This window comes from Desmodus rotundus, chromosome 1 (assembly GCF_022682495.2).
Source record: "Desmodus rotundus isolate HL8 chromosome 1, HLdesRot8A.1, whole genome shotgun sequence".
NCBI lineage: Eukaryota > Metazoa > Chordata > Mammalia > Chiroptera > Phyllostomidae > Desmodus > Desmodus rotundus.
Window position 1 is genome coordinate 110,851,258 of NC_071387.1, and position 21,701 is coordinate 110,872,958.

At 38.0% G+C, this 21,701-nt stretch overlaps 1 protein-coding gene and 1 non-coding gene across 4 annotated transcripts; both read right to left on the reverse strand.

The window, feature by feature from the left end:
- Nucleotides 1-800: 800 nt before the first annotated feature.
- On the reverse strand, nt 801-18,806 carry CEP20 (centrosomal protein 20). Of its 3 annotated transcripts, XM_024571640.4 has the most exons (6): nt 18,727-18,806; nt 15,493-15,690; nt 10,237-10,321; nt 7,150-7,286; nt 2,308-2,418; nt 801-1,781 (listed from the first exon to the last, which is right to left on the reverse strand). In XM_024571640.4, exons 1-5 carry the CDS (start codon nt 18,752-18,754, stop codon nt 2,342-2,344), a joined length of 525 nt encoding a protein of 174 aa, XP_024427408.1. In that variant the 5' UTR covers nt 18,755-18,806; the 3' UTR covers nt 801-1,781; nt 2,308-2,341. The 3 variants fall into 3 exon arrangements, with proteins under 3 accessions (XP_024427408.1, XP_024427407.1, XP_024427406.1); XM_024571639.4 differs by having other exon boundaries at nt 801-2,418; XM_024571638.3 differs by lacking the exons at nt 801-1,781; nt 2,308-2,418 and adding an exon at nt 2,425-4,169.
- Nucleotides 5,677-5,780, reverse strand: LOC112315085 (U6 spliceosomal RNA). Its single transcript, XR_002975850.1, has one exon. It is a non-coding gene; the product is annotated as a U6 spliceosomal RNA (small nuclear RNA).
- Nucleotides 18,807-21,701: the final 2,895 nt, after the last annotated feature.

Below are 21,701 nucleotides of genomic sequence, written 5' to 3' on the forward strand. Positions count from 1 at the left end.
TGTTCTTGCACATAATTATAAAGCTATTAGTTTATTCTATGCAAACATATATGCTAAGCTCAAATTTATCATCTTCAAAAGCCACCTCTGCTCCTGCTATGAGTGTTTAGATTGCCCAAGTTTTAAATTTCCGCTTTTCCCAAGTCCCTCTTTAGTTCCAACTCACATACTATTTTTGTGAAAATCCAACTTTCCCCCCGCATTTTTGGGAGATAACGTCTCTCAACAAGCCCATGAAAACCACCAGCAATGATGTACTAATTAGTTTATGAGAGTAACCTGATGGTCCTCTGGATTTATATTTGTCTTTCCTTTATTTTTTTAAATGTCTCTGTCCATGCTTCTTTTTGAATTACTGGACTATAAATTGACAGTGTTGAAAAAATGCGGAGTACAGAAATTTCTAGAGCAGATTTTCTTAGCCCAAGATCTTTCTTTGTGGATAACCATAAAAATCCTATAGTATTTTGAAAGTAGTTGGCTTTGTCTTTAGCAAATATAAAAATATAGTACTAAATAAAACCACACATGGCCTCACTGATTTTTATACTGCACACCCCCAGAGTCTGACACCATCAGCCCCCACCACTGCCACTCTACGAAGAGCTACTGTCCCAAGGTGAGATGGCTGATTGCAAGCACACATACACCAGGAAAAGTTCCCCTTCCTCAACCTTACTCTATACCCTCCAACAGCTCCGTTGCTGGAGATCCCAAAGGAAGGCCTAGAGAGCCATCCCCAGGTTCTGGTAAGCACCTTTGATGACAACAATCACACAAACACCCTCTGCACAAAGGTGAATTGCTTAATATTTTTTTATTACATGTTACATCAAAAGTATAAAAGTTACCTAAGTACAAACAAGTTACAGGATAATGCTTATGAAACTACAATGGACTACATGTGACAATTCTGTTTAGTTTCTATTTTGGTCATTTTTTTATCAGTATCCACAATGCTAAACTCCAGCATTTTTTCTTAGTCTAGTGCTGCATGATTGCAATTCCTGAGGTAAACTTAGTGTCCACTGCCAACATCTTTGGATGTAAACCAAGTCCTCTGAGAAAAATTCAGATATTTATATTCCCATATACAATAGGGTTAACAATTATAATCAGATACTACAGATTTCATTTGAAAATGAAAATAAGCCCTTGGAATATTTCTACATTTTATATATGTATTGTAATTTTAGCCCACCAACAGGGCTTCTCAAAACCCTCTGACTTGTGAAGGATGGTTTAAGGGGATTTCTTCACTACAGCCCCATCGCCGTCCCTGTGGGAGGTGTCTAAGCTAAATGTCAGCGTGCAGGCACCTGCGCAGTTGTGTTCTGAATACACCTTAGGGCTTCCGCCAGTCAGGTGCTGTCTACCGTAATAGTCGGTTTTCAGTGAAACCAGTCTATAGACTCTACATCAAAAAAAATACCTTACTAAATATAAAACAGCATGTGACAGATAATACTACAATGGCTCTTAACTATTATTCTATCCCAAGAATAAAAATGGACATTTAATAACTTTTAGAGCCCAAAGAATTAGGGGGTTGGCCCTTTGATAGCTCCTCTTATAATTGCACAACTGAAGGCCACATGGAGGTTAAATAATGCCAACTTTTAAAAGGTACTTTCTAGCATTCTCCTAAAGTCTGTCCCTTCATGCTGATTCCACATTCTTTGTGTAATAAAATAAACTCTTTGTTTTACTTACAGCAAAATAAAAAGAATTAGTTCCCCCTCTACATTTTAATTAAATCTTCCAGTAGAAGCCAAAATGATCTAAGGAAAGAAAGAGTACATTGTTACCTAGTTTAAAAGTTCAATTTTAGGCAGTAATTCGGATACTTTAATCTAGTCATAAATGGTTATCTGAAAAATAGCTAATTAAAGAAAAAGCAAACTTTATAGAAATTTTAGGTTTTTTCTGGCTTTGATCTTTTTTTTAAACATGAATTTTTCTACAAACCTATTTAATTCCAGCCTGAAGTAAATTTAATTAATGTATCATGCTAACAAGCAGATGATATGGCTCTAAGGATCTGGATTTTTTTTTAGAAGAATGTATAGCGTAGTACAAAACCCTTTCAATTCTCACAAATATAAGGACCTTTAAAATACTTCCTAAAAACAATATATTTTCTTTCAAGTCAAATCCAAAGCGCTAGATGACAGAGTTAGCTTTTATTCACAAATGCAGTAAAATATGAAAGACTAAATATTTTGCAGAAACTCAAATTTCTACAAAGTACAAATATTAGTGATGCAGTTAGTGATGCAGAAAATAAATAAGTTATTTAATACATACAATTTTAAGATAAAAGATGCCCCAAATGGAAATATCATCTCTTCACAGTTTGAGAAATATGAAGATTTTCAATATTAGTATTTTTCCCCTTCTCTTTTCTTAGGTGGCCATCTGAAATTAACAGAAACGAATGTCAATGCTCATCCCAAGTTAAAATAGGCAGTAGGCAGACATAGCTATGTGTATTTCAGGATGTTAATATTTAATATTGTATGAGTTCTTTAGATGATTTGGGACAATGAAAAAACAAATTTTTAAACAGTACTGAAAAACATCAGAAATGTTTAGTACTAGGAACTCTAATTCAAAAATTTTTCTTGACTTTTTTTTTAAATAGAGTACCCCCTGGAGTGAACCCACAGGTAAGCAGCTACAAAGTTCTCTTATGTTATATGTAACAAATGGAATTCACAAGAAAGGACAGGCAGGGTGTTTAATTAGTATTCTGAGGAATGTCAGAGCTCTTCAATTAAAATAAAAAAACCCCACCCGACCTTCTTCAAATAGAAATGCCTCCCAGCCGCACCCTCTTGTGGCAAGAAGAAAACTAGCACAATTTACATTTTCCTACCCAAATCAGAAAACTACCCAAGAAATTGTAAAAAAAGTTCCTCAGCCAAAAACAAAACAACGAAGTTCCACTAGAGTTCAGAGGAGCCCATAGTCCCTGTGACCACCCACAGGGACTATTGCTCCCACAATAGTAAAGAAGGGGCCCTAGTCACTTCTGCTCAATCTCCTCTGTCACGTGGGGGAAAAGGAAAAAGGCAGAAGTGTTCTAGATTAAAAGAACCTGAAGAAACTCAATACCCAATGTGACAACAATGACATGCATAAACTTAATTCCTAAGAAAATGTGAACCACTTACTACAACTGAAAAAATAACACTTTTTAATAATAATTTTTATAACATGAGAAAAATACAAATTTAGACAAGTTGTTAGAAACATGCAATTTTAGCACCAAAAACACATACTGGATTTTTTAATTTTTAAGACAATTCGATTGTACACATAGTATTATTAATTCATAGCTGATCATCCTCAGAAATAATGTAAATACTACAGGTTTGGTTCACAAATGAAAAACAATCTCCCTCAATTTTAGGCGGCTTTACTGGACAAAAGAAAATTAACAGTATCTTTAAGACACAACCATCTTAGGTTTTCTATAAAAGCATTATTAAAAAATAAAGTGTTATTGATGTACTTCTTCACATATGTGCATAAAGTTGAGCTGATAATGATTTTGTATATTATAAAGCATCTGATCTTTTATCTATAGCAAAAACTACTTTGCATCCAATATGACAAACACTAATATCAGCAGCACAAATGAACTGGCTACTATTTCAAAGGTAAATGTGTCTATATACACTCTCTTCATTTTTTCCAGCACTTTGAAAGCTTTGAAAAAAGAAGTGCTTTCATGTTGGCATGCTTTGGACTTGTTTTCAAATAAAAGAGAATTTAAGTTTACTGTTTTACATTTCAGATGGATGAGCTTATGTAGAGATAAGGTATTGTAATCTGAAGAATAATTATTTTAACATCTTCCTAACATTGTCAATGTTGTGAAATAAAACTTATGTGTCCTTCAAACAGTAAGCTAGAGTTGAGAAAGGAAATGGAATGCTTAAACATATTACTAGAACATAATGCAGTTTTTGGCTAACAATTGATAAGTCATTGCACAAAGAGGCCAAGAAAATTTTTGATGATCAAGAAAAAGAATTTGCAAAATCACTGTTCTTCTATTGGTTCAGCAGTCATCCTCATTTCTGAGTCTTCCACAGAGTTTTCCACAGAATAGGCACCCAAAGCTTCATTGACTTGAACTTGACTCTCTGATGTCTCTGGCACTTTATACAGAAAGGACCCAAAGTAATTAATGCACTCTCTCATTCTCTCTACCCCTCCCCATCCCACTTTGCCCATTGGGATATCTTATCTTATATTAATTACTACCAGTAATTAATCCATGACCTTCATTTCAGGAGAATTCAGTTAAAAAATACTTTATTATATTACCTATAACTTTCTTATTAGTCATTAGCCAGGAACATTAAGGAGATTAATTATAAAAAGCTTACAAGTCAGAAAAGTTATTTCTCAAAAGGCTGTATTTCCTCATGGGACTGAAAATACACATGTGATGGGTTTGCTGTGTTAGTAAGTGTTAATGTGTACAATATCCACTGGTAGCAATGAAATAGGGGAACCAGTATTTGTGGTAAGCATAAACAGGTAAAGGCCTTTGGGAGAAAAATTAGGCAGTATTAGACTATTTTAAGTACACATATGCTTTGAACCAGCAATTCTATTTCTAGGCATCCACACGAGGAATACTTGTGTGAACAAAGAAGTAATGCTACACTGTAATGCTGTAAAAGCAAAAAATAAAAAAACACAAAAGTACATCAGTAAAGTGTGATTAGCAATATTATGTAATATTACACAAAGTTGAAAATGAGGGAGAAGTAGATCTACATATATTGACAAGTAAAAAAACAGCAAGTTGTAGAATAATATGTACAGTAAGAGTGCTTACAGGGGTAGGCAAAAGTGGGTTTACAGTTGTTTGTATGGAAAAAGACATGCAAGTTATGATTACCACAATAGCTTTATGAACTCAAAGGAATGTCACACGGTGCACTTGGGCACAATCTCATTAAGTGCTCAAATTGCCATCCTTTATTATTTACACATTCTTGTTGTCTACTTGCTATACTCAAGCACACTTTGGCATAGAGTTCTTATCTACTTTTGCCCACCCCTGTATTATAAAGTCTAATTATTTTTTGAACACTAATGCAGTAATGCAAAATTCAAAAGGAAGGTGAAAAGGGTTAAAAATGTGAAGTTTCTTTCTCCAGTCTCTAACGACCCATATCCCTTCCCCAGACCCAACACATCAACTGATTGCCTATTCTTGTAGATTTTCTATCCAGTGCCTATTTTTCTTTGAGACTAGTGTTTAGAAGTTATATAAAATTCTCATAATGTTAACTGATAGCAACACAGTTTTTACATACACTGAAGAAGGGAGCTTTGGAACAGAGAGCTCTCACCACTGGCATGCTGGAGCTATCAGGGAGCCTAAGGAGCACAAAGGGGTTTTTAAAAAAAATGCCTTTCCCCCTTTAACCTTTGTGTTATAATTAAGTGTTTAATACCCTATTCTGAAAAGGAGTTGCAATTTCCTACTTCTGTTTGTCATCTTACTCAAAATTTTGTATACTTGTGTGTTTTTTGTTTCATGTAGAAGAGCTCCTTTCATTTCTTTTAATTCAGGTCTTGCAGGGATAAATCCTCCCAGTTTTTGTTTGTCTGGAAAAGCCTTTATTTCTCCCTCATATCTAAAGGAACAAAAATCTGGAACACCTCACGAATTTGAGTGTTGCCCTTGAGCAGGAGCCATGCTAATCCTCTCTGTACTGTTCCAGTTTTAGTATACAGGGTGAGGCAAAAGTAGGTTTACAGGTGTGAGTACACAAAACAGTTTATTTTTATACTATTTTTTATTAATTGTATTATTTTCCATACTACCAACTGTAAACTACTTTGCCCCACCCTGTATATAATATTTAAATACACAGAAATGAGTCCTGAAGGATAACCACCAAGTTGCTAATGGAGGTACCTCCTTTAGAAGGTAGAGAAATTGGGGAGTTAGGAAGAGGCAAGAGGGCAGAGGTTAAAGGGCATTTTACATTATATTATTTGAATGTTTAGAGATTTATTCATGTACTTGTGTTTTGTTTTGGTTTTTCAGACACTAATGACAGTTCCTTACCCAATCCCTGAAAAGGGAACCAGGAAAATCCCATATTCTTTAAATGGAAAAGTTACAGGAATGGCAATCAGAGGTGCTGATGCTGCTAAAAATGATCAGCTATAGCCTTTAGATGAGTCATTCGCCTCTTAGTCTTGGTTTTCTCATTTGTGAAATGAGTAGCTGGGAATGATTTCCTTTCCAATGTTCCATCCAGCTCAGAATTCTAAGATACATAGGATAATTCCTAGTGAAGTCATAAATAACCTCAAAAAGGCCACCAGCTTTCAGATCTTAAGCTAATATTTAACATAATCAGTATTGCTCAAAGAAGCCTTGGAAAACTACAAAAGGCCATTCACATTTTAGATGTTTCCTAAAAGTTTATTTCAACATTCAAAATTTATATTTGTTCTGATAATCAGCTGTCTGAACCCCCTAGACTGTCCTTCTTAAAAAGGAAGATCAATTGTCTCCCATAGGAGGACACACTGAGCTCTAAACCATTTAGTTCAGAGATTATCAAATTGAGATCCTATTGCTGATGTAATCAAAACAACTAAAAAGCTCATTTAAAGAGTAAGCATTCTTAAAGAAATATGGACTATTTTCGTAAGATTTTTTTATTTGTAGATATCCACTGCTGAACCACAAAAAGTATCCTGAAAATGCAGAGGACACATAAACCTGTGACTTCTCTATGTTCAACAATTTTGCATTTTTTAGCCTTACAAAAAAATCTGATGACTCAATAAAAAGCTATTTATTCAGTATGCTAACGACTAAGCTGCTCCACAAAGTACAAATTTATATGAAAATCAGGTTTTTAAATACTTCTGTACATAAATTATACCTTAAAATTTTGTCTAGTCATCTACCTGCCTCTCTCAAGATTCTTTTTCCAAAAAGCATTTTGTTTTTTGGAGGATAAATAACAAAGGTTAAAATTATATTAGATATAAATGGAATTAAACTCAAAAGCTCAGGAAAAACCCTTGCAAAGATAAAAAATACTTAAGAAAATATACTTGCTGATAGGTAAATGATAAATCTCAGAAAACTCATACCCATTTGCTTTCTTCCACTAGGTTGTCTACCAAGATTTGGATTTGGAGGCTGAAGTGAAGATCCTTTCAGAAATGTATTTTGGATGCCATCCTTAATTCCATGCAAGAAGTGAGCTAAAATCCCATATAAAAGAGGTCTATTGCAGGAAGAAAAACAAAACCAATTAAATTTGCGTAAATAGGAAAAGCTTAAAACATCTGTGCTTTAAAAGGTAGCCTCTGACATCAAAATAGCCAAGCAATTCACTGGACTTAAAATTTAAGAGTACCGCCCTGGCCAGTGTGGCTCAGTGCATTGAGCAATGGCCTGCAAACTAAAGGGTCACTGGTTCAATTCCCAGCAGGGACACATGCCTGGATTTCGGGCCAGGTCCCCATTTGGGGGTGTTCGTGAGGCAAGCAGCCGATGTTTTTCTCCCTTCCTTCCCCACTCTCTAAAAATAAATGAATACAATCTTAAAATAAATTTAAGAGTACTGTTCAACTCTCAAGATAATTTTAAAACTCAGAGAAAAAATTAACAACTTAAACCTTATCTGAACTGTAATACAATTTCAATCAATACACAGGAATTCAGCTTTAAAACTCCAAAGTCCAAAATAAAATTTCTTAGTACGTAATATTATCTGATACCCACCAGGTATTCAATAAGCACTTACTGTGTTAATAAATCCTTGCCTAGAGATGGTCTTATATCCCAAGAGACACACTGCCTGGTTCAAATCTTGGCTTTGCCACTTGACCTCAGTAAGATTCTCAGTGTCCCCAGCCTATGTCATAAATGTTTCCTCTTCTATAAATGAGGGTAATTGTAGTCCCTACCTCATGGAATTGTTATGGACTAAATGAGTTAATGAAAGTCAAGTGTTTGGAACTGTGCCTAGCACGTATTAAATGGTATGTAAATGTTAGCTATATAGGAGTTGGGTAAGAATATTTTAAAAGCTACTTTACAGCTACAAAACATTTTTGCCTCTTCAGTTTATCCTCACCTTCTGATGTCATAATCATCATCCTGAACTTAAAAATGAGAAAACCACAGCTCAAAGAGAATCTGCTCGAGACTCCCTTAGCTAGTAAGTAAATTGTGTACTTGAACCCCAAGTCCCATATTCTTCCCTTTACAGCACACTGCCTGGGGTTTATATTGTACCCTTGTGCAAAGAGAAGTACGACAGAAATGTTTTCCTTCACTTCCAATCTCATAATTGAAAATACAACTTAATAGATTGATTTTTTGAGATATCTATTTACTAACTTGCAGGTGTAATGGTTTAAATTATGACATTCCTTTCCCTTTAAAAGATGGGAATTCACATTTTAGATGTTTCCTAAAAGTTTATTTCAACATTCAAAATTTGTATTTGTTCTGATAATCAGCAGGTGCCTAACTGCCCTCCCCTTGAGTGTGGGCTACACTCACCTGTAATGAATCAAGGCAGATGTTTAAGTAAAGCAACTTCAGAGACTAGGTCATTACAGCACTGTGACTTCATTGTCTGAGTCACCAGCATGGAGGCATCATTAAAGGCTCAAGAATACTTAGAAAAATGGGCAGGGGGACGAGAAGAAAAGGACAAAACTTGGGGCGTGCCCACAATTTAACGGAACCCCAAAGGAGCCAAAAAGACACTGAACCCTGACCAGTGTAGCTCAGTTGGTTGGGTGTTTTCTAAGGTTGCTCGTTTGATACCTGGTCAGGGCACATGCCTAGGTTGCAGGTCAGTCCCTGGTTGGGACACATGTGAGAGGCAACTTATTGATGTCTCTCCTCTCTCTTCCTCCCTTTCCCTCTAAAAAATAAATAAGTAAATAAAATTTAAAAAAGAAAAGGAACTGAGAATACCATTAGGGAGACAGGAAAATCAAGACAGTAAAGGGTCACAACAGAGAAGTGACAAAAAATGTTTTAAGAAAGAGTGAAGTCATTATTATAAAATGCTGCAGAAACTCAATTAAACTGAGCTTCTCAAATTGGAAATATACAGGGTCCGGCACAAATAATGCCCCTTTTTTTATTACATAAAAATCTTTTATTACATAAGCAGGTAATTCTGTAACATAATAATATCATACTCAAGCACACGGTATGACATTTTAGGTGAAATGTTCAAATTAAAACTATATACCCATATTATTACCCTACCAATTACACTCAAGGAAGCCTTACTTCTGCTGGACGCTAAATATATCTTCCCATTCTTGGTGCTAGAGACTTGGTACAAATTACAGGACAAAGGTGGCATATGATCCCAGAACAATTTCATTCAAAGATTTATAAACTGTAAAGTAGCTTTTTAACTGGTATGTCATTTAAAACATTTTTATGGTAAAACAACTACACCATGAAGTAGAATGAAAAAAATTCAATGACTTTTTTGAAAGAGAAAATATAAGAAATTTCTTGCTAGGAAACGACTGTTTTGGGCTATGTTCCCAGGTGCCTATACACATTTTTTTTTTTGGCCATTCAGGGATCCTCTGGAAAAAGTTTAAGAAACATTGAAGTAGGAAAAGAACTAAGAAACTACTAGAAAGTGGTTACTATTCTTTTTAAGAGCATAGTTTTTTGAAAATGGTGAGGGGAGAATTTAAGATGCAGAGAGGATCACAGAGGGGGCAATAAAATAAAAGCAGAGGGTTGATTTTCCCTAAGTTCAGTGGTAAAAAGGAGATTGAGCAGTAGGCTGGGGTTGGAAGTTGATAGGGTTTTTTTTTTTTAAGAGAAGAAAAGATCTGAGGACATTTCTAGGTTGTGGTGAAATAGTGGGGAGGAAGAGCTAAATCTGAGGAAAAAAATAGTTGATAGAGCAAAAGCATCAGGGAAAAAAAGGATGGATCAAGAAGCAAAGGGTGCCCCTTGGAAAGAGGTAGGGCTGTTCACTCCTCTAAAACTACAGGAATTTTAGCTCCCAAGGACAGAGACTTCATCTGACTCGAATACTGCTGCATACCTTGGATTTGGTGCAGTGCTAGACACACACTAGACCCAAATACATACCTGCTGGATTAAAATAAAACCACCACTATGAGATTGTGACTCCAAAACAACAATATCTGAGCGTTTATTTTTAAAATAATTCTTACATTGTATTATCCTTTGATTCTTCAAATGCATTTAGTTCACGGATGAGAAATTGCCTGTCCAATGGAACTACAGGTTGACCAGATTCTGTGGGAAAAATAATCACGAAAACACTGAGTCTTTATGAATCTCAAAAGCAAATATGGGCCCTGACAAGGCAGCTCAGTCGGTTAGAATGTCGTCCCAATACGCCACAGTTGTGGGTTTGATCCCTGGTCAGGGCACGTACAAAAATCAATCAATGAGTGCATAAATAAGTGGAACAAGAAATTAATGTTTTTTTTTCTCTCTCTCTCCTCTCCCTTTCTCTTAAAAAAAATCAATAAATAAAAAGCAAGTATGATTTTGGTAAGAAACACAACAGATGTACACATTTTTCAGATTTGGAAAATAATGATGGCAGATCCAACTTAAGATTATATGACTTTCAAAATATTTTGTTAAATATATAACTTAATACAGTTTAACATAAATTCACTTTTAATCTAATTTTTGGTTAGGGAAATACTGTTTCCGCATTTAAACTACAATATTAGGCTTCAGAAGTCCATTTCTGAGAAGCCCGTGAATTAAACACATGACAGTACCAATATCCATTTGGTGGCAATAATTCTAAAAATAAAATTAATCCGAATATTAAATGCTGGCAAAGAAACAGGGCAACTGGAAATCTCATACTTTGCTGGTAGTAGAGCAAAAATGGTACAGCCACTTTGAAAAACAGTTGAGCAGTTTCTTATCCAAGTAAGCGCATACTTACAACACACAACCCTGTACCTTTGGTGAATGTTTATGACAATTTGATTCATAACTGTCAAAACTATAAACAATCCAAATGTCTATCAACTGACACAATGGAATGCTATACAGGGGAGAAAAAAATCAACATGGCTAAGTCTCAAATGCATTATACTAAGAGGAAAGAAGTCAACTCAAGTCAACATCCTATATGGTTCCATTTATAGGACATTCTAGAAAAGGCAAATGATAGGTACAGGTAAGAACAGATCAGTGGTTGCTGGGGCGAAGGGTAGGCAAAGAAATTGACCACAAAGGGGCACAGAAAAGTGTGTGTGGGGGCGTGTGATGGAAATGTTCTACATTGCAACTATGGTGGTAGTTACCACTCTTCTACTACCAGCAAACGGTATGCACTTGGCAAAATCCATAGAATTTTATACTAAAAGAGTAAAGTTTTTTGGATGTTACTTATACCTCAGATTTTTTTTAAAAAAGCCAAGGCACTTAATGTGAAACTTGACTATTGTCACTATATTTCATTCTAGGGGAGCTCAAGCCCAAGACAACTAATTAATGACATTTTCATAATTTTCTTTCTGAGTATTAATGGTATTATATAGACATCTATAACAAATGGAGGAAAGTGGAGACATTGAGATTAAAGATTCTTTTTTTTTAAACTAATTTTGGCTCTGGGTTTATTTTTAAAGGTTTTTATTTATTTATTTTTAGAGAGAGGGGAAGGGAGGGAGAAAGAGAGAGAGAGAAACATCAATGTGTGGTTGCCTCTTACATGGCCCCGCACTGGGGATCAGGCCTGCAACCCAGGCATGTGCCCTGACTGGGAATTGAACTGGCAACCCTTTGGTTCGCAGCTTGCACTCAATCCACTGAGTTATACCAGTCAGGGCTAAAGATTCTTAAACAAATAAAAATCATCAGTCTTTATTCTGTTAAGATATATACTTAATGTGAAATAAAAGATCTGTAATGGAAAGTTCTGGCATCACAATGAATTCATTCTCTCTTCCAAAATCTACATTGTGATCTCTTTTCTTTGATCTGGCACATCTCCAAGACGTGAAATAGTTTTAAAGCACAAATTAAACTTCAAACAAGGAAATCAAGGATGTACAGGGTAGGGCAAAAGCAAGTTTACAGTTGTTCGCATGGAAAATAATACAATAATTAATAATAATACAAGAATAAACTCTGTTGCCCCAGCCACCTGACTCAGTTGGTTGGAGCATTATTCCGTACAACAAAACTTGCAGGTTCGATTTGGTCAGGGTGCTTATGGGAAGCAACTGATTGATGTTTCTCTCTCCCTTCCTCTCTAAAATCAATAACCCTGGCTGGTGTGATTCAGTTGGTTGGGCAGTATCCAGCAAACCAAAAGGTTGCCAGTTTGATTCTTAGTCAGAGCACATGCCTGAGTTGCAGGTTCAGTCCCCAGTCGGAGTACTTTAAAGGCGGCAGCCAATTAATGGTTCTCTCTCACACTGATGTTTCTTTACCTCTCTTTTGCTTTCCCTTTCCCTCTCTCTAAAATTAAAAAAAAATTTTAATTGTTTTAATTAATAAATATATCCTTGGGTGAGGATTTTAAAAAATGTATTTAAAAAGAATAAATTTTCACATAGTCACAACTGTAAACCTACTTTTGCCCCACCCTGTAAGAGAGGGGACCCCCAACAAAGCAGAATTATCTTCTGGAGGGCAGGCAGGCTTCCCTGGCTAGGTGAGTGTTCTAGGAACCCATCTGTATCAGTGTACCAACTGACGTTGTTGTGAGAGGCTGCATTTGGCTTCAGTGAAATTATTTTTTTACACAACGCCATTTGCCCATTTCACGATGGTTGATTTACGAGCCCACCTGCCCACACTGTGCTGAGTGTTCAGCAGTTTTTGACCAAAAACTGCATGACCCCTGTGCCCTACCCTCCCTATTCACCTGATCACCCCGAGAGTTTTTTTTTGTTTCCCCAGATGAAAAAAATTCCTCGCAGGGAAATGTTTTACTGATGTGGAAGAGGTGAAACAAAAAACAGCAGAAGTACTAAAAGGCATCAAATTGATGAGTTCAAAATGCATCAAATAGAGAGTAATTTGAAGGTAACTGAAGTTTAATCATTTAAGAATTCACAATTTTTTATAAATAAATTCCAGGTTTTTTGGGTCCCCCTTGTATATTCAAGGTGCTTTTGATCATCTTCCCAATCTCATTTCTACTCCCACCCCAGAAGTAATGCCTATCTTGACTACTGGATATCCTTCCAATTTTCTTTCTTTCTTAAGAAATAAAATTTAACAGAGACAGCGATTTACAGATTCAATGCAATCCCTATTAAAGTACCCATGACATATTTCACAGATATAGAACAAACATTTCAGAAATTTATATGGAACCATAAATGATCCCGAATAGCAGCAGCAATTTTGAGAAAGAAGAACAAAGCAGGAGGGATCACAATACCTGATACCAAACTATATTACAAGGCCGCTGTAATCAAAATAGGCTGGTACTGGCATAAAAACAGGCACATAGACCAATGGAACAGAACAGAGAGCCCAGAAATGTACCCAAGTCTCTGCGGTCAATTAATATTTGACAAAGGGGGAAGAAGCATAAAATGGAAAAAAATAGCCTCTTCAACAAATGATGTTGGGAGATCTGGAGAGCTACATGCAAAAAAAATGAAACTCCATCACCAACTTATACCATACTCAAAAATAAATTCCAGGTGGATAAAAGACTTAAATATAAGTCGTAACACCACAAAAGTCCTAGAGGAAAACATTGGCAGGAAAATCTCAGACATTCCACGCAGCAACATCCTCACAGACATGTCCCCTAAAGCAAGGGACATAAAGAAAAGAATAAACAAATGGGACCTCATCAAATTATAAAGCTTTTGCATGGCTAAAGAAAACAGCATTAAAAATGAAAAGAGAACCAACTATATGGGAAAAACACATTTGCCAATGATATCTCGGACAAGTGCTTGATTTCCAAAATATATAAAGAACTCACATGACTCCACTCCAGGAAGACAAACAACCCAATTGAAAAATGGGCAAAGGACTTGAACAGACACTTCTCCAAGGAAGACATACAGAGGGCCCAGAGACATATGAAAAGATGCTCAGCATCACTAGCCATCAGAGAGATGCAAATCAAAACCACAATGAGATACCATCTCACACTGGTCAGAATGGCCATCATAAACAAATCAACAAACAAGTGTTGGAGAGGATGCAGAGAAAAGGGAACCCTAGTGCACTGTTGGTGGGAATGCAGACTGGTGCAGCTACTGTGGAAAACAGTATGGAATTTCTTCAGAAAACTAAAAATGGAACTGCTTTTCGACCTGGCAATTCTACTGCTGGGATTATATCCTAAGAGCCCTGAAACACCAATCCAAAAGGACCTATGCACCCCAATGTTCATAGCAGCACAATTTACAATATCCAAATACTGGAAGCAACCAAGTGCCCATCAGCAACTGAGTGGATCCAAAAACTATGGTACATTTACACAATGGAATTCTATGCAGCAGAGAGAAAGAAGGAGCTCATACCCTTTGTGACAGCATGGATGGAACTGGAGAGCATTATGCTAAGTGAAATGAGCCAGGCGGTGAGGGACAAATCCCATATGATCTCACCTTTAACTGGAACATAATCAACAGAAGAAAAAAGCAAACAAAATATAACCAGAGACATTGAAATTAAGAATAATCTAACAATAGCCAGAGGGGAGCGGGGAGGGGGCAGTGGGGATAAGGGTTTTCAGGAACTACCATAGAGGACACATGGACAAAACCAAGGGGGAGGTGGGAAGCAAAGGAGGAAGGTGGGTTTGGAGGGGGGGAGGGGGAGGGAGAAAATACAGACAACTGTAATTGAACAACAATAAAATAATTAAAAAAAACCAGAAATTAAAAAAAAATTTAACAGAGATAAAGTTATCTTTCACTGCCCACCTCCCCCCCAATTCTCTCTCATCACGAGAACGAACTTGGAGTTTACCTTCCTAAACCTTTTAAAATTAAATACCATGATTTTACATACATTTGTACATATCCCTAATCAATATACAGTAGTAATATTTTGAGGTTTTATCTATGGTGTTTTGTAATTTTAAATAAAGAATATGTGCATATTTTATATACACATTAAATGTGTATTTTTAAAGCATATCAATAGGAGAAAAGACTGGCAGCAAACACGATAAAATATAAACAATTGTTTATTCTCAGTATCAAAAATTATTTGTGATTTTTCAAAGTATATAGCTAGTGTAAGTGCTTATTTAGTTATCTATTTTCCCTTACAGTACAAGCCTCGTGAGAACTTGTTTAAGGAATGGAAAAAGCCCGTGTGATTTTTATGTTCCAGTCACTCAGGTGACACTGTTTCATAATGGAATTAGATTTCCAAGCTAAATATTTTCTTAGAATTGGTGGAAGGGAAGAAGCAGATTTTGTCTCAGGTGACTAACAATAACCTCTTACCTGCTATGAGGACAGATGCTGTATACTTATATTTGTTGAATTCCAAATACTCCCGAATTAATTCATTAATAAGAAGGTTTTCATGAGACAATGTTGGTCGGGGTTCATTTTCATCATCTAGGGCATTGAAAACTTCAGCTCGAATTCTCGCTTTTAAATGCCCTAAGACTCCCCTTTTTTCCAAGGTATCCTTTAAAACTGTTAAATATAAAACATTAATGCTTCAGTTGTAGAAAAAAATGTCATTTCTAGATTTACTTTAAAGAAAATGGTTTAAAAGGTAAATGACCTTACAGCAGCTTTCAATCTAAACATTGTGATGAGGTGAACAATTATCACATTAGCTACCACAGCCATGCTTGTTAAAAAAAAAAAAAAAGTTCCCAAGTTGCAATGATTTACTATTTTAATATATTTAAGCAAATACAAGTTTCCTTCCAACACCATCACTGACACAGGCTACAGTCTGATACACATTCTTCAGTGAGAAAAAAAGGGGGGACAAAACTACAGTCAGCATACTGGGATCCCAGTGTCTCATATATTTTCCAGAGTGTTTATCACTGCAGACAGGTTCTGTATCACTAAAACCCTGAGGTCTAGAAAGGTGATTAAAGACTACAAGTACACTCCATAAAAGGAAGGATGTGTCCTGTATTTTATATAAAAACTTTCAATATCCAGAACTCTTAGGGAATGGCCCATTCTGAATAAAAAGGTGGGGTTTTTCAAAAATTTTATTTATTTACTTGTTAGAGAGAGGGGAAGGGAGGAAGAGGGAGAGAAACGTCAATGTATGACAGAAGCATCGATTGGTTGCCTCTAGCATGCCCCCAACTGGGGACCTGACCTGCAACCCAGGCATGTGCCCTGATTGGGAACAGAACCAGCAACCTTTTGGTACTCACCCACTGAGCCACACCAGCCAGGGCTGTTTTTGTTTTTTACGGACAATTATGAGTTAATTCCTTAAAACAATAGGAGTTTGAATTTTTAAGCCTAGTTAGGAATCTAACACATTATATCAGAGCCATCTTAAGAAATTGGGGATATGTATGCTGAATGTAACCTAACTTAATGAGCAGCAGGGGTCATTATTACAAATATCAGTAGTTGTGATAATGAGATTAACAATAAATACTAGTAAGAAGAGTGTAGGCATAGGGCTGAACTGGCACCATCCCTTGGAGGGGTATGGAACCTTCTTTTTTCAAATTGTCCCTAATGGCTAAATAACAAATCCAGAGAATCAATACATTTCACTCTTAGTGCCTAGAACATAGTAAGAGCTCAATAAATGCTACCTAGGAACATTATAATACAGTGCTGCATACTACTGGGTGTGATATAGTTTAATACTGTGCTGTGTCCTGTCAAAGGCACCAGGTAAGTGCACAATAATGAAGATTCATAAAGGGAGCTCAGGAACATAGATATTTTTTAAGCTTTGACAAATAACAACAAAAACCTGGTCATATGATTAAAGAGATCTAGATAGACTCTAACATTTATTACCCCTTACTTTAAAATCATTACCTCAAACTTTCTGCGGGTATGTTAAGTACATAGTCACCACCAAATCAGATTTTGTAACAGGCTCATAAAAGAAAGGTATATCCTTATCATATTCTTGGAATCGTAACTGAAACCCTGTTTTCTAATTCCATCCTTGGAAATTAGATGGAAAGACTTTTTTCCCCCACTGGCAAAGATCTTGTCCCAATTACTCTGTATTTGCAGAGCACAGCCTCAAACTCAGCAGAGAAGTGAATTTAATGAAGCTGGAGTTAAGAAACCTAGCATATCTCATCGCCACCCCAGTGGGAGATCACCAACTCGTGCCTCAGTTGTCTTCTCCAACATTAGTTCTACCTCTCAGAGACAGAACCAAGTGGGACAAATGTTAAAGTGCTTAAAAACGTAAATGCTCTTAAAACATAAGTGATCAGCAAACATTTTCATTGGGTTTCTCTCCAACACAAAGCCCATTCAGAACTGGGGAATGCAGAAAAAACATGAAGGGCTCCCTACATCTGTGTAGGATACCCCTAATGCCCAAAGTTCTTCTAGGGTTCCATATTATGTTGCCCTCCCCTCTATTACTGTGCTTAAAACACTGTTAAACGTAACAACTTCTTCACAAAGTGGTTCTTAATCTGGTTTATATCCCTAAAGATCTAAATCTTCTAAAGTTGTATTCAACACCAGGTGCGACGCGTTTCCCAGGGAGAGGGTTCTTCAGTTCACGTGAAGTCTGTTCTTGTGGATAAAGGCATGCCCTTTGTGTGACTGTTCACCAGCCCAGGGCCACAAGCTTACATTTACATCAGTGGTTCATCTCAGAGACTCAACCCCTCCCCGCCAAATCTTTAAGAATGACTGACTTAGGCAGCGCCTTCCCTGAAAACTGGAACTGGTTTTTAACGAGCAGCAGTATCACCCAGTGATTAAGACGTGAGCTCTGGTGCAGCATTATCTAGTTCGAACACTCTGCCTCTATACGGCTAAAGCACTTTGGGCGAGCTATTTCACCTCTCCACACCTCAGTTCCCTCATCTATGAAATGGGCAGAGGATGGTTACATGGAACCAAGATAGCAGAGGGGCTGGGCAGTGCCTGACTGTACAAAGCTCAGTCACTGATAACTGTAATTATTACTACTACCTGTCTGGACATCTGCGTCAAAACTAACGGTGTACAAATGTTATTAGCTTAAGGGCTCTCACTTTTGTGGGACTTTCCCGGAAAAGGAAGAATGGCCAGGCCAAGCCAGGTAACTTTCTACCTCTCGTTTTCCCGATGGAAAATCGGGAACTAACTCGCAGGTTGTAAGGATGTAGTGAGAGACACAACCAAACGGCTCAGGATTGTGCCCAACACCAGCAATGGTTGTAGATGCTGTAAACAGCCCCGCGTGAAAGATCTTGGCCGAGGCCTCGGCTCCAGGCAGGGTCTAGAAAAATGCGTCAGAAGACCAAGGTGCCGGACTGCAGACCTCTCAGGTACCTGCTGGTTGTGCGACTCCTGCTCCAACAGCAAGACGGTTAAAAATTTGTCCCGCGCAACCCCTTCCCTCACAGGGCCCTGGCGCAGCGGGCGTTACGTCAGCCGGCTCCGCAGGCCCTGACGCTGCAGAGCGACCAGCCGGCGAAGCTGGTCCTCCTTTCGTCCCACCCTTTTCACAGGTTGCAGCCTAGATGCATCCCACCCGGCAAGCCTCCCTCGCTCACTCACCAGCTTTCAGTTCGCTGACAGTCGCCATTTTTAACGGCCACCAGGGGCGCGCCTCAGCCTCGCGCACGCGCAGCCCCGTCTCGTTCCGCACGTGGCCTGTAGCCAATAAACACACAGCTCTCCCCGCGCCCCGCCCCGCCCCGCCCCTCTCAGTCTGCTCCCTCCGCGGGTGCGTGGGTGGGGACTCCCAACAACCGTAGAACGCCCTAGGCGGTCCCTGTGGAGGGAGGAGGGAGGAGGAGCAGGGACAGAGGTAGGTCGGAGCTTTTACCTGTGGGTGCTGCTGGCACCTTAGTGCTTCACTTTAGCTCAGTAAGCTTTTCTCACGATCTGCCCACTGCTGGGCTCTGCACCCTCGAGTATTAATTGTTCCTCGTTACCATATATTAAGCCTGAGGTTCGGAAGCTTGATGTTCATCAAAAACATCAGGAAGACTTGTTAAAACAGATAACCCTGGAGTAAATTCTGATTCAGTAAATCCGGGGTGAGGTCCAAGTGACGCTGATGCTGCCGGTCTGGGGATCACACCTTGAGAACCACTATATCGGGTACTTACTCTGAGCCTGACACTGGGTTAAATGCTTTACAAAGGTTAGGTCATTGATTTTTCTAGTATTACTCCCATTTTACACAGAAAACGGAATCTTTGATGACTGGAGAGACTTCACCAAAATCACCAGCAAATGGTGGCGGTGAATTTTGAATTCAGGCCTCTTGCTCTTCAATGCCTGTTCTCTACCACTGATATTTAGTACTACTAGGAAATACTGAGGAGCCCAAGAGCTATTTGTGAAAGTAATAGAAAGAAAAAAAAGTCTAACTTTATTAAACAATTAATTTTAGAGAGAGAGAGGAAGGGATAGAGAGAAAAACATCCATTTGTTGTCCCACTTACTCATTGGTTGATTTTTGCATGTTCCCTGACCAGGATTGAACCCACAACCTTGATGTTACCAGGATAATTCTCTGACCAACTAAGCTACCCCGCCAAGGCCTATTTGTGAAACTCACTGATGAATGAATAAGCTCTAGCAGCCCAAGGAAGTTAAGACAAAGGAACATGGGAATAATGCCCCCAAAACTGCGTGTGTCTGTGATTCCAGTTGTGTTGCCAAGAAGGCCAGTATCTATGACTTCAATCCTAGAACAGTGCTCTTTAAACTGCTGGTCTTAACCCAATAGTAGCTTTTGAAATCTATTTATTAGTGGATTCCAATGAGCATATTTTCAATGAAATGGAATGGAGTTAATAGACAATTGTTTTTTCAAACTTTTGTTTGGGTTATATATGTGTATTTTGATTCAAAAGTTTGTGTTTCAAACTTTTTGAAAGCTGTTTTAAAGTAGAGGACTCCACTGCGGTTCCAAACTAGGTTGATTTTGACCTGGGACACAGATCTGCTGTTACATCAGTAAGGTCCTGTCACACTTCCTTGTTCTTTAAAACCCACAAGGCCTAACTTCCTGGCCAGCCTCTGAAGAGATTTAAAAGGATTAACTACATTCCATGAGCAAAATGAGCTCTTCAGAGGAAAGCATTCCTGAATATACTGATGAGGAACTCAGTATACAGAGAGAGAGAGAGAGACACACACACACACACACACACACGGAAATAAAAATGGGATTTGTTGTATCCCGAACGCGAGCAGAAAATCAAATGGAGACGTGTGGAGTGCACTTAGATGGTACTTTATTTTTTACCTGCGCAGGGGCGAACTCCCAGGGTGCCCGTTAAGGCTGCAAAGGGGAGTCGCGCCGAACGCTCACAGGCTAGCTCTTTTATACGGTGAGAAGCAAGCAAGCAAGTTACAAAAGTGGGAGTTGCGGTTATCTCTGCATAGCTCTGGGGTCAGGAGGAACTATCTGTCTGTCTCCTGTTGATAAGAACCATCTGTCTGTCCCACTTAATTTGTACCCTCAGTTTAAAGATAAGGGTCCAGACCCGAGATGAGTCTGGCACCCAAAGTTTTATGGCCCTCTAATTGGCTGTAACTCAGAATAAGCCCTCTGCAAATCACGTATTGTTTACCTTTACTTTGGCCGACAATGTTGTTTCTCTCCCCTATCTATTCTGGTGACCTTCAAGAGGTTTTCTGCTTAGCAATGCTTAAAATTGGCTAGCCCTCTTTCCTAGCTCTCAACATTCCCCCATTTCCTTGTTGGCACTTATGAGTCAAATCCTTGAATCATACTAATGATGGGGCCACAGGTTAAACAGAGGAGTATAATTAATAAAGGCACACTAATAGAGGAAATCAGGGTAGTCAACTATGGGGACATCTTAATAGATTCCTGCGTTGGTTCTTCTAGATTTTCTCATTCTTTTAGTCTCTGGGTTAAGACCTTGATACTATCTCTAATTATCCCTGAATGATTAGCATAAAAGCAACAAGTTTCTCCTAATGCTGCACATAATCCTTCTTTCCTTAAGAACAATACATCTAATCCTCTCCGATTTTGGACAGCTACCTCTGCTAAGGAGTCTACCAGTCTTTCTAAATCAGCTACCTGATCTTGCAGCAGAGATATGTCCTTAGAGAAAGTCTGCAAAAGCTGCCTTAACTCTAAATCTCCCGAATGAGGGCTGCGGCACTGAGTGCGGGGGACCCTAAGATCCTAACAGTGGCTACTATGGGTATAAGAAGGGGAGTTTTTTTTTTCCTAGTCCTAGAGGGGAGAACAAAATCTGGGTTTCCTGCATAGAGATACACTTGGGGAATTATGTACCCAGTTACACGAAATTCTTGATAAGAAATTGGTGGCAAACAAAGATATATTCCTTGGAGGCATATAAACCAAATGCCCTCAGGGGCTTTCAGTAATCCTGGATTCTTTTCGGAGGAGTGGGTCATGTTCCTTGTTGTTAAACAACGATTTCTATAATCGGCTTACCTAAAATGGTGGTGTACCTACATGGCTTAGTATCCAATTCCTAATATTCATGCAGGCTCAGCTTATAGAGCCTAGGGGT

Bases quoted from the DNA above. Each gene is read 5' to 3' on its own strand.
- CEP20 (XM_024571638.3), bottom strand. From the start codon at position 18,754: ATGGCGACTGTCAGCGAACTGAAAGCTG. The intron at 10,322-15,492 runs GTAAGAGGTTAT...TTTTTCCCACAG, and splicing joins AGCATCTGTCCTCATAGCAG to AATCTGGTCAACCTGTAGTT. The intron at 7,287-10,236 runs GTAAGAATTATT...TTCCTGCAATAG, and splicing joins GAATCAAAGGATAATACAAT to ACCTCTTTTATATGGGATTT.